This window comes from Epinephelus fuscoguttatus, linkage group LG8 (assembly GCF_011397635.1).
Source record: "Epinephelus fuscoguttatus linkage group LG8, E.fuscoguttatus.final_Chr_v1".
NCBI classification, from domain to species: domain Eukaryota; kingdom Metazoa; phylum Chordata; class Actinopteri; order Perciformes; family Serranidae; genus Epinephelus; species Epinephelus fuscoguttatus.
The window spans coordinates 20,805,346-20,820,267 of record NC_064759.1 but is presented as its reverse complement, the minus strand read 5'-3'; the positions used below and the strand labels follow the sequence as shown (position 1 = coordinate 20,820,267).

General features: G+C 40.8%; 1 protein-coding gene across 2 annotated transcripts in view; it reads left to right on the top strand.

Moving 5' to 3' along the window:
* The first annotated feature begins 12,690 nt into the window (after window positions 1-12,690).
* Window positions 12,691-14,922, top strand: part of LOC125892532 (mannosyl-oligosaccharide 1,2-alpha-mannosidase IA) — a 254,292-nt gene continuing 252,060 nt past the window's right edge. For both annotated transcript variants that reach the window (XM_049582507.1, XM_049582506.1), the window contains exon 1: window positions 12,691-14,208. In XM_049582507.1, coding sequence (XP_049438464.1) covers window positions 13,651-14,208 — 558 coding nt within the window. In that variant the 5' untranslated portion in view covers window positions 12,691-13,650. The remainder of the gene's footprint in view (window positions 14,209-14,922) is intronic.

Genomic DNA, 14,922 nt, shown 5'->3' with positions numbered 1-14,922 from the left:
TCTTTAGATTTCAGCATTCCATTCCTGTAATGAACCATAAAACTAACAACCAGAAATGAAACTACATCAGAAACTATATACCAAATTAAAGTTTTACTTTATAGCAATGCTGTGTCCATGTCTCATGATTTCAGAAAGATGCGTCTTTTGTTTGACCATGCAACAACTTAAATTAATATTACTGATTTTGTGCAGTTCAGCATCCTTCAATTTGATCTCTACATTCAAGTTTACACATTGGCTTTGGAAGAAGTATCCAGAGCCTTTATTTCATTAAAGTAACAGTTGGTAACTTTTATGAAAATAACTTTGTCATACTTACTTTAACAAGTTTGTCACTATATTCGAAAGGAAGCACATGAGAAGCATCATCTGTGGGGAAAAACAAAATCATGTCCCTTCTGCCCTCCTATAGCCTCTAATGGAATTTGCTAGAATTTACTGCCGCTTGCTGACAACAACCAATCAGAGCCGAGGACTCTCTGTCAATCACTGCTCATGAACTGCTGTCAAGCTAGTCAGCGCTAACCAAATATGAATCAAAACTCTATTACTGTTTTGCCTATTCCTTGCCTCAGTGTTCTCAGAAACATATTTTAATGTACTGTTTAGCTGTAGACTGAGAACGCTGATCCGTCCGGTGGGCAGTGCAAAATTTTGCCCCGACTGTTTCCATCCCCAGAACAGCAGTCCTCAAACCAATGGGTGACGTCACAGTGTTTCCAACATGGCAGCCAGATCACAAACTTTTTATTTTACAGCTAAACAGTACACTAAAATAGTTTGACAGTTTGACCACAGTTCATTAGCAGTGATTGGCCGCAGGCGACAGCCATGGCTGGAGGCATCATGTTTTCAGGTTGATGGTTTGTCAGTCCCATTCTCCTGAACATGACATCTTAAGAACGCCTCCAGGGAATCTCTTCAAATTTAGCACAAATGTCCACTTGGACTCAAGAATGAACTGGTTAGAATTTGGTGGTCAAAGGTCACTGTGACCTCACAAAACATATTTTTGGCCATCACCCAAGAATTCATATGCTAATTATGAAATTTCACACAAATGTTTAAAGGGATGTAATAACGAAATGATTAAATCTAAAAGTTGACTCTAATCTTGGTTGCCTGCCTTAAAACTGTGCTGATCGAATAGATCAGACAGGAATGTGAACTCTAAGTGAAGCGGTAAATCTAGTCTTCACATATCTTTAATCAACTACAGCTGTTAGTAGAAGCAGCAATATCAGAATATAAAAATTCCGTTAGAAGTAATTATTAGGAGCATTCAGAGTTAAAGATCAGAGCCAAATATACAAAAAACATCAAAAACATTCATGATGCAGAGTTCCCCCTTTCATAGCATGTTACTATGTCATTATGGGTTATAATTTTTAGAATTTTGAGCTTTATTTCAGTCTGCAAATGGAAATAAGAGCACCATGTATTAATCTACAAATTCATGTAAATAAATGCACAACCTCTCACAGAGAAAACTTAAATAGCACAGTACAAAACATTGCAATAAAGTCATTTAACAGGCACCTCTGTATTCCGAAAAAGCTGTAGGCTGAAGCTACAGATTATAACACTCATCATATTTAGCAATCAACAACAAAACAAACCAACACAGGGAAACAAGGCGTAATAGCAACAACATACAAAAGTTGTTGTTAAAGTTGACCAAATCTCCAAATTTAAGAGCACTCCCTGATGGCAGTCACACCACAAAAACTGCTCAGGAATGGCCTGGGGTGTGTGACTAGGACCTCAAGGTGTCAATCCGACCTCCAAATTGCTCAGATCCCATTCTGATTGAACATCCATTGAGCATGCCGGTACCTTACCTCGCAACCCACAGGACTCAAAGGATCCGTCAACAACACCTTGGTGCCAGTCAACACAGGACGCCCCCACAGGTCCTGTCTCCATGCCTTGACAGGTAAGAGGGGTACTGCTGCAATAAGTGGGGGTACTTTGTCTATAACAATGTTTGGGTGGAGTGTGTGAAGAGGCATCCACATGAATGCCAGGACCAAAGGTGTCCCTGCAGAACATTGCATTAGAATGAAATGATTGTTATTCACTTGACCTGTTCGTGGTTTTATTGTTATGGCCGATCGGTGTCAGATAACTATGTCTAAATTGTACTGTAAAAGTAAAGTACTTAGTTACTTTGCAGCTCTGTACACAAGCACCTTGTTGGTGTGCCCTTGAGCAATAATACAAGGACAAGGGGAAGAGAAGAGATGTGTTCAGCATCCCTGCAGGATCAGCAAAGTTGTTTGCAGCACCTGTAATAACCTTTTCTTGCCAGAAGGGAGAGTGCTGCACACTGTAATTAAAATAAAATCATTCAGCGTTCTGAAACACAACAAGTCCCAAAAGTAAAACATTAGTGGGAGAGTTGAATATATATATATATATCTGGAAGACATTTCATAACTGGATACTTGGTTGAGTCTAATAAACTGAGGATGAACTGTCTGCCTCGTTAATGTCTAATGACATTACGTGGTTTGGCAGTGTTTGCATGGAGCGTGTGAGATATCCAGACAGAGAGCTGCAGCCGCTCTGGCTGAGGCGGTTTGTTTATTCTGCTTCTGTCTCTCGTAAATGGAAAATTCACAATGACTCGTGTGCTCCTCAACCAGCTTGGCCTCACATCCACATTCCCTCTGTAATATTTTCTGGAATGGATATGCCCTATTTATAACATTCGCTCATTTTAATTGTTGGCAGTTGTTGCTTTCTATCGTTTTCTAGCAGAGCCTGCGGGTGGCCAAGTTAATTTTACATCTGAAGAGTTTAATTTGAGACTCTAATTACTAGTATTGATGTTGGCTGAAAATCCTCTTTATATATTTGCATTTGTAGGAGTTTTAGCTGATACTCATCCAGAGGAATTAACAGTAAGTCAACAGTAAAATAGCTTAAAGTCCCGGATCACCAACAGTACAAGAACACAATGAGATGCATTTGGCCCGTCCATATTTCTGTAATATCACTGGTGAGAAACAAACTGAAAGTTAATGTGTGTTTGAAAGGATTTTAGGTCCTCAGATCCCATCACTTCTATTCTTATCCAAGCTGCAGATTGGATGGCAGCAGAAACTAGCATCTCGAATCTCACCAGTTTGAATCTCTGGGGTCAAGTTGCTGTGTTGGGTCCAGATTAAGGGAAGTTTCACATGTTGATACCCATCAAGATACTCATTTGTATTCTTGTCAAGAGTTCAATGAGAAGACCAGTACCACATCCTTGTTGTTATAGTACATATGAAGTTATCACCAGCTTGAGGAGGGACCAAGTCATTGTTCTGCAAGTCACAAAGTAAGTCTCAAGTCTTTGCACTCAAGTCCCAAGTCCATAACTTTGAGTTTCAAGTGCTAAACCACTGGTTTAGCGCTGGTCCCAACATGTGAAGTTAGTAGAAAACACATTTTATTTTGAAGTGCAGTGAATCTCTGGCACAGAGCTTTTATTTTGAAATGCCATTTTCTGCTGTAGAGTGAGTGACTTACAGACAGCTACTTAACAGAGACAGCAAACTAGCTAAACAACATGGCCAAACACAAGTATGACGTCGAGTGTGTTAACCTGTGGACCTTGAACTAATGAGTGAGGAGAAGATGCTGTCGGATTGGTTCAAGCAAAGTGGATCTTGGGAATTAAGCGCTGACTTGTTCAGAATGAATAATGTTAATGTTAGTTTATTCAAGAAATAAAGGTAAATTAATTGATCCATTGCGCATATATCGTAAATACCATACTTTTTAATCTTTGGGCTTGGGGGAAAGTATCAAGTATTTTCAAGTTAAAAGGTTCAAGTCCAAGTGAAGTCACTGGTGTCAAAATTCAAGTTGAGCTGCAAGTCTTTTTTTTAAATTTTGTCAGGTCGAGTTAATGGTAATCAAATTTGTGACTTGAGTCTGACTCGAATCCAAGTCATGTAACCCAAGCCCAAGTTAGGGGACTCAAACCCACATTTCTGCCACCAGTAGCCGCCTCTCTCTTCATGAGTTAACTGCACCCAGCAAAGATATAGCTCTGCACATAACCCAACTGTAAAATCATTTTTATTTGGATTAAACAAACAAGATATCACATGTTAATTTGTTATAGAGGTGCTGGTAGGTTTTGCTTGCAACGAAACATGTCTGGATATACTACAAGCAACAATAACTTACAGGGAGCCTGTTGATCTTTGAGCGAGCCTGAGGTAGATGTTGCTGTACATGTTGGAGGAGCACAAAGCTCCACAACTGCCAATGGCGAACAACTGCTTCTCCGTAATTATTGTGCACATGAAAATACAGAACCTGACCCTTGAAACTTAAGATCAGAGTATCAAAGATCAGAGAAGAGTCTGAATAATAACCATAATTTTGTGTATAGTATAAAAATGCTTTCCTTTCCTCTTTCATATCCTTGTGACCCATCAGACTGAACTTGTGACCCTTGTTGGAAACTGCTTCTTCAAAGAAAACTGTGCATAGCAGAGTCAAACACAATAAAAACAACACCTCCACATGCGCGTCCTGAAATGTAACAGCACTGCAATAGGTTCTTTGTTGGTAAGTCCTTTGAATCAGTTTTCCTGGGGACGGTATCATAAAAGACTTGATTCATCTCTGTTATAAATTTAAACTGAAGCCGTACTTTGTGGAAGGTATTCACTGCACTATATTGTACCGGTGTTGCTTTCATTTTACTGTATATATATTGAGCATCTTTGACACAAAACTTTCCTTTGGGATGAGTTAAGTTCTATCTTATCTTATCTTATCCTATATAGCATCCACTCCCTCTCAGCTCCAATCAGGTTTTGCAGTAAGAAATACTGCCATGTATCTGTATCTACTCTTGTGAATTAATGTGCAGCTGCAAACAGAATTTAATTAACTGACTCTCACTTCATGGGTTCTTTTTTTACAGTGGAATAAACACGCGATAAACTAATGCCAAATATTTAATAGCCTTCCCCAGTGTGAATTGAGCCTGAAAGCTTTTCAAATGAACTGGTCCGAGTGTTTATTTACTTCTATTTTGCTGCAGTTAAATCACCGGGTCTCATTTGTCTGTCAACTGGGCTCTCACTGCGGTGGAGCCACTTAAATTGGCCTTGTTTGCATGAGGGCTCTTCTGTTTGTTTACTCCTGATCGCTCTTAATGTTTAGAGTGACTGCCCTTTACATATAATGATGTTGTTTGTTTTGAATATTGGAGCCGTCTGACCCTTGGCCACCTCTGCATACATGGAGGAACGAAAGCCTTTGTGGTTATTTGCCTACTTTTGGTGCAAAGTCTGTGCAGTCAATTTAGTATATAGTCAGTTTTAATGTTGGTGCAAATGATTGAAAGGTGATTTTTACAGCCTCACTGACACCTATGGGCTCTGCTTGCAATGCATATGTACACCAGTGGATGGCACTGTGTAGCCATAAACTGACAGCTCTTAACAAGTGCTGTCATCATTAAACAAGCTCCTACTTTTTCACTTCTAATTTCACTTTAGGAATGGTTAGCACACTAAAAGCATGCTGGCATGTTTAATCGGCGTGTTGGGGAGGGAGGCAGGCTTTCTGTGGCCCCATTACATCAGCTTAATGGTGTGTTTGCTATTGCATTCACTCTCATTTACATGGCCCATATACCCCCTCTAATGTATGGCTAATTGTTGTGTTCGGGCTATAAAAACCCTGAACCATTGCATCGATGTTCCTCACAAGAGAATGCTCCCGATTTTCAGCGTCTACTAACGTGCTTTGAAAATGTTTTGTTACACAACAAGAGATGTTTTGATTATGAATCTGGTGGAGACGGGTCACACGAGGGGCCGCGTGCACACAGCAGTTTGCTGTTTGTCTCGTCTATAAAAGGAACAGACAAATATAACTTCAGCGAGGCAATAATGCTGAGCTTATTGTTCCACTGATACTATTTGCACTGATGGCTGATCTGAGCTGTGTTCTATTCATGTTGACGGGAGAGACGAAAAATGTAACATGCCACTTTGGACCCACTTCTTTTCACGAGAATTATGCACACGATTAGCGAAGTAGTGTAACAGCAATGTTTGAAGCGGTGGAAGGTAACTAAATCAATTTGCTTAAGTGCTGTACTTAAGAACAATTTTAAGGAACTTGTACTTTGAGTATTTCAATTTTATGCTACTTTAGTCCACTACATTTATTCGACAGCTATTTACTTTGCAAATTCAGACTCTACAGAGAAAACACATGATCATTTTATAAAAGATGTTGCTATGTTATAGATTGAACACTCTGACAGGAACTATTCTGCGTAATTTGACTTAAATAAACTTGAAACTTGAAATACATTTAGCTCATAATACTTTGGTACATACATTGTTACACTGAAATGAGCAAGAAACTTTTTTTTCTCGCATGCCTCAACCATGAACGAAAAATCCAAAAACTGAGTATAACTTAGTTCAGGCAGGATGCGATGTCAAGCTCAGCTCACATCCCAGCTACATCAGCTGATATCAAACAGCCAAATCAACTGATGGAGCAGCTGATTGATGGAAGGGAGTCAGCTGATAGATCACATGATTCCTTTCTATGCAACCAGTGGATCTCATTCAGGACACCCTATTTAAACTGCTCTGGCCTGCCTACTGCTGCTGCTTCCTCTACAACCTACCTCTACCCCAGCTCCTCCTTTTCATGCTGTGTCTGACTTATCAATGTCATTTCTGTTTGTTATTGATGGTGCTCTGTTCTGCTCCCTTTGCTGCTGCTCTCCGGCTTTCCATGTAGGCGCATGGAAGGGCAGGGAAGTTTGCTCTCTCTGCCTTAGGCTTTTCTTATTTGCATGTGGAAGGGCAGAGGGTTGTGCTCTCTTTGCCTTGAGGCTTTCCATGTAGACACATGAAAGAGGCTTTCTGTAGGCCCAAGGAAAAGCAGAGGGGCCCCAGAACAGAGCCATACTGCTAAATAATACTGCAAATGGAAATAAAGTTTTCTTTGACTAAAGTTTTCCTGATTGAAACAGAAATTTCTAAATTGAAGTCATAAGGGGATCATGTTTAACAACAGTAAAACTCAATCAAAACATTCATTATAGACTCTCACACAACTCTAATTTATCCAGTCATATGCTCAGTACTCACTTAACCACTTCGGCACAAACAGCACAGATACACTATTCATCGGTGCATGAGAATGTTTATACAGAAGTGTTTTAATAGCACAGTTTTAGCTAAAGTAGATGTGTTTAGGGAACACAGAGCATACGACTGGATAAATAGGACTTGGATTTCACTGCATAGTCTCTGTGAGAGTTTGTAAACTGATGTTCTGATGTAGTTTTAGTATTGTTCAGCGTGATCCCCTATGACTTCAGCTCATCAAGAATTTTCTTTGTTTTTGGATTCTTCATTCACCGTGGTGGCATAGAAGATAAACAATGTTTTTCCCCCGAATTCAGTGTAACACAGGGTGAGTAATTGATGTCCAAATGTTCATTTCTGGGACGGCACAGCCTCAGCAACCACCCATTAATAAGACAAGGCGATCTCCCATCAGAATCATCAGGATTGAGGTGCCAGTGTCACGTCTCGCCACAATTCATGGAGGGTTACACTGGGGTCTCCATCCTCAATATGCTTTGTCAGGACTTGTATATCTCTCATGCCATGCACCAGGGTCAGCACCCCCATCCCAAAAAAGCCATCCCTGATATTTATGACTCGACATCAAGCGTCCTGCAGGGCCATGATTCCCAATGTCAGGGAATGCTTTGCAGCAGTGCTTAAAGAAACAAATAGCAGGCACAGTGACATTATTAATCTGGACACGCTGGCACGAGCTAATACATCTCTGCCTGCTGTTTGATGTATTGGAATAAGCAGAGCACAGAGATGGACTTTCTCATTGGCATCTTGTTTGATGAATAAAACATCAGTGCGGGCTGGGACAGAATAGAATTTTTGAATACAAGAGCAGAAATGGTTATGGATCACAGGACTTATTACAATCTGTGACCCTCTGCAGAAAATGTTTTAAAGACAGTCAGCGAGTTTTAGGCCACGTCCTGCATACTTTACAGTCTCAGTGGTGTAATTGTTTGACGAGTCCTAATAGTCAGTGATTATACTGTAGACTGTAAATAAACTCTTGTCTATAAGAGTAGAGTGAAAAATACTTTCTTACAGTCCATCTTTCCTCTGATCATAATCACATGCCAGTGAAGAGCAGAAAAAAGGGCACAAAGTCAGTGTCTGTGTTTGGAGACACTTCCCAACTGATAAACCACGACACAGCCTGATGCAAACAGCTCTACATGCAGCGCCAGACTTCCTCTCCATGCTTATTATAAATTATGTTTGCACATGGAGGAGCAGGATGCTAGTGTGTCCAGCAGTGAACCGATGAGGCTGTGTGGTGCCACTGCTGCATTACGAAGAGCCGGCCAGTCACCACAAATGACACTTCCTCTGTGAAATTGCTAACTGCATCCAGACAACAGCAGTTAGTTTCAGTTGTGAGAGTGAATACAAAGCTTCCGAGAAATTACCTCTGTAGGAGCCATTTACCTATACAAACCATTTATTTTCTGTGAAAAATGTCTCCGCTTTGATTTCACCCTGGTAGTTGGTAGTGGTGAGACTGTATTGCCTTGCTCATCTATCCTTGTGATAAACTAGGCTGTCACCGGGCCGGCGCAGCTTCATGCAAGCTCAACGACTGGACTCGTGTATAAGTTGGCCTTTTGAGAAATACTGACTTGATGTGTCTATTGAGTTGTTTTTAACAGGCAGCAAGTGGTGTTTCATTTCATTGCAATCAGCATAAACATATGAATAATCCATGAGGTGAAATGTATCTAAAATGCCTCAATGATTATGTTCATGTTGTGCTTTTTCCTCTGGAGCCGGGGAACATGATCACCCAGTGGCCACTTTATAAGGTACACCTCTGCAATTTAATACAATCCAATGCAGCAGCTTTTGTTGACATTGTGTAAGAATTGTGTAAAATCAAAATGTTTATTATTGAGGTCATTCTTAAAATGGTGTTGTATTGGGTCATATAGAGAGCTTTTTTGTTTTTGAACTCCTGCTGCCCCTAGTCCCCCCAACCCCTAAAAAGTTTAATTTAATTTAATTTAATTTAATTTAATTTAATTTAATTTAATTTAACTTAACTTAACTTAACTTAACTCAAATTAATTTAATTTAATTTATTTGAGTTTAATTTAATTTGTATTTATCTAATTTAATTTAATTTTATTTTATTTTATTTCAAATGTATTATATTTATTACAAACAAGAACAAAAACTAATGAGAAATCAACACAAATAACCAACTGAGCTAACAAACTATAATAATAAAAAACAAACAATAAAAGAATATGGTGAATGCAAATGTGCAAATTTCATCTTCTTTTTTTTTTGAACTGTTTTCCACATACACTCTCTTATGTGTGGTTATTTTTGATTATTATTAATAATAATAATGTAACAAAAAATGAAGAGGGGTCAGGGGGTCTATTAGGGCGTCTCCCTGGGGCAGCCACCTATGTTGCCTATGGGAAGATCCACCCTTGTGTAAAAACACCTCTTAGTATAATGCAGTGCAACACCACCAATGCTAACACATAACTGTGACCAAAAAAAGAAAAGAAAAAGAGCAGCCATCATAACTTTATGACAGAACAGTAGCATTGGACTGTGTTACATTGTACTGGTGTACCTAATAAAGTGGCCACTGGCTGTATGCTGTAGCGCATAGAGTGATAAAAAGCACAAGATTAAAGCCTCATTACACACACAGACACTGAGCCATCATAAAGCCCCTCTCTCTGACTACAAACTGTCCTTTTGTCAGTGATAAAGCCCGCAGAACGCTTCATAGATTTACCTTCTTTCTGCGAAATGTTCTCGGATCAGAAAATAAAAAGGCTAATTCATGAGTCCTTATTTCCCCCTCTCCGTTCTGTAAATTACAGACAACCAATCTGACTCAATTATGGCTGCTGAGGGAGACGGTTTTACAGTAAAAATGTGGGGTCAAATGCTGAACAGATTACCTTTAAATGAGCTTATCCGCCATATGCACCTGACAAAAAGAGCCCGAGGAGATCCATGTGTCAGATGTTAATAATAAGAGAGTATTACCTGTGCAGGAAATGTTTAAATTCTACTCAACTTTTTTTTGCGGGGAAGGAGGACAAACATCCACTTTTATTTTGCAATGATTGTTCCAACAACAGAGAAGGAGGCCGAGGGAAGCAGAGAGGAAGATCTGTGCCTCATCAAGAGTTCATTAAACATCACAGACATTGTCAGGAAAGTCGATGGCACTGATGGTCTACATTGAAACACTGATTGTAAAGATATGCTGGGGCAACTTTTGGACAGCAGAGTGACACTAACCCCCTGAGGACCAGCAGAGGTCATTGGGTGGCATTGTGGGTTTGTGACTTGTAATTAAAGACCAATATTGAATCCAATCAGACTTTTATTTTCTCATTCCTGCTTTCAGGTGCATTAGTTGAATAGTGCTGTGCAGGCTGTTCAGTAATGGCCAACTCATGGGCTCATCTATCTTATTTAATCCTGAGAGAAAACACTGTGTTTACACTTTAGCTTCTATCTTGCTTATGTAAACGTTATGTAAACACGCTTTTCTAAACTTCCTTTGCAGCAGCAGCACACCTCAGTCACGGGGATGCATCGAAGACAGATTCAAACTGTTATTCAGTGTGTTGGATTCAAGCTGTCAAGCATGAAGGGTCGCTCTTGACCTTGGACATAGTTTGACAGCAATCCCAACTCATGGTCCACTTACCTGCTTTGCCCAGATCTGTAAACTTTATCACACAGTCTTTAATAGCGGATAGAGTTTGCTCAGTCCCGGAGATGGATCTGAAATCCTAATATCAGCAGATCCGTCACCATGACAACTGAGCCAAGTCCATCCGTGGATGAAGACAGTGTGACATGGCTAAAAGCTCCAGAAATGCTAGCAAGTATAATCATGACCTAATATATCCATTATTTGACCAAAATTGGTGTTAATAGTATGGATCTGTTGTCTAAGTCAAATATTTAGCTAAATCTAACATTGAAGCAGATTGGTAAAGTACTGAGAACATACAGTTTATAGCTTACTTTGTTGTCATAATGAAACAGGATAGAGTGTCAGATGATGTCAGCACAGTGTGAAGTTTTGCAGCACCACAGACCCAATGACCCAAATGCAAGTCACAATCAGTATGAAGAAATACAGAGTGTGTGCTGGCAATGAAAACTGCAATTCATGGACCCTCTGTAATACCTCATTGCATCTAGCCCCAGTTTATGCCACTTATTGATCATCATTTTTCAAACAGCTCACCCTTTTGCACTGATGATTACATCAAATTTTACATTAAATGTTCCCTTTTTTATGAAATAATCCTAACTTTGAAACCCCTGCAGGTGTTCCGACAACACTTAGCACTGTTTTACGAACATTTCCAGATTGCTTAGAGACAATTCCCTAGCATATGGATTAAAAATTGAAAAAACATAATAAAAAATTACACTGAAATTACCTGTAAAGAATATTTTTTATTAATATTATTAGATTATTAGAAAATTAGATTAAAATACATAGTTAATTTAAGTAGATTATCGTGTGCCTTAAATGAATGAATAAATAAACAAATAAATAAATAAAGTTTTGATTTTATTGATGCTCCAACTAGACAAGCAAGTAGATGCGTCACTTCCTGCCGCGAAATTAGTTTGGCTGGTGTGGCAACTCCGAATCCTGTCAAAAATCTTCTTAATGTTTATCGAAATTAATAATTTTGTTTCAGCTTAATAGAAAACTATTTACTGAATTGGGAAATGCCATAAAAACCGGGTAAGTGTCGTCAAACGACTTGCTAGCTTCTCTTTAAACTTGTGTTCATGTTTGAGAGTTAGCTAACGTTCACGCTAGCTTAAATGGAACGTTGAGTCAATGCCAAACTCCCATATGGAAAACCGTTAATTAAGTGAGAGGCGCAAACTGACGCTTAACACGCAAACAAAGGGGAAACTTGATAATTTAACGCAAAAAGTACGTATTTAAAGTACGTATATGAGCACGTACGGATATGAATTGAAATAATAGATGTTACTCCTCATCAGGTGGGTTTCTCCACACCTGGGTTTCATTAATACAACATCAGGTCTTAAATAAGCAAAAACCGGATGAAATCTTGTACGGTGGTCTGCAAAAAAACAGCAGTTGTTAGAAAGTGCTTTCTTTATTTTTAGCTCATTGTGTTGCTTATTTAATTCCTGAGGACTGCTGAGACATCTGTGGCAGACATATCTATCCTCTCCTAAAAGCTTTACAAGGATTAAACGAGCTCATTTTCCTCGGGGGTGTGGATGGTTTTCTAATGTACAGAGCCATTCAGACCTCTCTGCTTTTGTTCAAACGGCTTAACTGTGTTTTGATAAGCCGCTGTGAATATCCATCAAGAAATCCGACCAGCCCACTGGATTGCCGAGCAGCGGACCGTTTCGCCTCTCCCCCTCCTCGCCCCTGCCTGCACTATATGTTACATTTCCAGCCCTCTCCTCTCGCTTTTTTACGCAAGCGGACGTCCACGGCACAGCGACACAAGTGCGCACTACAGGCGAGAGAGAACGAGGCACGGCAGGCGGACGGACGGCGGCGGCGGTGTGTCTGTCTTTGTTGGACACCGGCGGACTGGATGGTGGATTTGTTTATTCTGTGGATTTGGATCAGGGGCTAGGATAACTTCGCATGGGACAAAACCCGCCTTCTTTTATGTCATCCACCGATTTGTTTCGCCCGGCGTGTTGACGCCAGTGGAAAGGGGGGAAACGGAGGCTACCGGAGGAGCGCAATTGACAGAAAGGCGACATGAATATACACGCGTTTCCGTCCACCAGCTGTACAGGGTAGATGCAAACAAAACGGCTTTGCGATCTCAGATGTGATTTCAGGAGCTTAGATTGCAGCAACGTGGGTCGGTTCACACGCAGACAAGGAAAAGATGCTCTGCTGCTGCTGCACGCTTGAGGTTTTGCACCGTAGGGCAGTGTGTTATTGACGATTTGCACGGCGTGGAATAATGCATCGAGACACAACTTTGTTCACAGGCCTGACAGACTGCGAGCCGTTTGATTATAAAATTTTATAAAAGTGCATTTACGTGCTAGCCTGGCGTATGCTATAGTAATCCTGTTAGTCTTGAATATAGCTCAGTGCTTCAGTAAACGCCAGTGCCATTTATCTGTCAGCCCCGGAGCCCTGCACTGTTTTACGGTTCACATTTTAAACCCAAATCCTGCAGTCTATTGATGTCACTGATTGCGTTGTGTAGATAAAACCCCAAAGCTCTCCAGCTGTGTTGCCAAATGATTGGTAAATTGTTGATGTAGGCAGGCCTAACCTTCGCTTATGCAGATCCAATCGATAGCGAGATAAAGAAAGCTCTGGCAGGCTGTTTGTGCTACTCTGTAAGTGTCACGGGGGTGTGTTTTAAAATCCTATCTAGTTTTTACACATGCCCCACAGCAGCAGAGGAGCTGCTCGGTAGAGAGGGGAGACTGTCAAAACACTGTGTGGTGTCGGAGAAAAATACTGTAGAGCAGCGTCTCAAGAAAAGTTTCAATGGTTTTCCGAAAGTTGCCCGGTGTGTCGGCATCGGGCATGGGTCTGCGCCTGTCCCAGAAATTCGTGTTTCTGCTCTTTCTCTCGGGTTTGGTAACACTGTGTTTTGGGGCCCTTTTCTTTTTGCCCGACTCTGTGCGACTAAAACGCATTTTTCTGTCCAAGACAGAGACCCAGCCAGTCACTGTTGGCTCCGGGTCTGAGAACGATGCCAGGGAGCACTTAAAAAGACCCAAGGACCAGGAGCACCCGCGGGGCATGACCTCAGCCAAAGGAGAGACAAGCACCAAGCTGAAAAGTCTGAGCCGCAAACCGCCCGTCTCTCATGAGGCGACCGAGGAGCGGCTCGCCGGGGGGAAAGCGCAGGAGGACTTGACTCTGTCCAGGTCGAAACCGGAGTCCGCTTCGGCGAAATCGACCTCCGCTGACCACGGTGCCCACTCGGATACTTTCAGTTACAGCAAGTTTAAGGAGTGTCTGCAGAAACCCCCGCTGGGGAGAGACAACGGCAAGCCGAGCGATCCCCAAACCAACGAGCGCCGGGAGAAAGTTAAAGAGGTAAGGATGTGACAGTGACCTGCATCATAGAGGGGGATCATGGCTGTTTAATGTTCCTATAGGAATCTGGACAGCTGACACATAGCCTCATGGGGTATGCAGAAATGCAATGATGATGTGGTTGTGTTATGGGAAGTCACGATTGAGGCTAAAGAGAAAAACAGGAAGTTAGATACATTTGGGGGTGAATCCAGGACAGATGTTATCCGTGCAGTATTAATAAAGTCTAACCTATCACAATGATCAAATGATCACAGTCAATCAGGTGACTTCACTCAACTTTCTCCTCAAAATAAGCAGTTTTTATGTGTCTGTGGCTTCAAAGAGCAAATAAGTTTCAGTTGCAGGGTCTTTTGAATGGGAGCATGTTCGTGCTGTCAAAACATTACAGGCAAACACAACGGATAAATAGCAGTCTGCCGTATTCTGATATAAAAAAAAAACAACAGGCATGCACAGTTGAAAGAAGTAATTATATTTCCATTGTTGAATTTGATTTGTCTGTATTTGTCTGACAATACAGACGATCTCTCTATAGAAGCAGCGGGACAGTTGTTTGCGAAGCTCCTGTCAAACAGACAAAATAAATCCTTCTCAATCATTTCAGTTGTCTAAATTTACCCAGTGTCTTTGCCTTTTTTGTGGATGACTTTCTGTTGGGTTTCTGTAGAAGAAGACGGCGAACAGTGTCACGACTTAAGATGAGTTTTATGT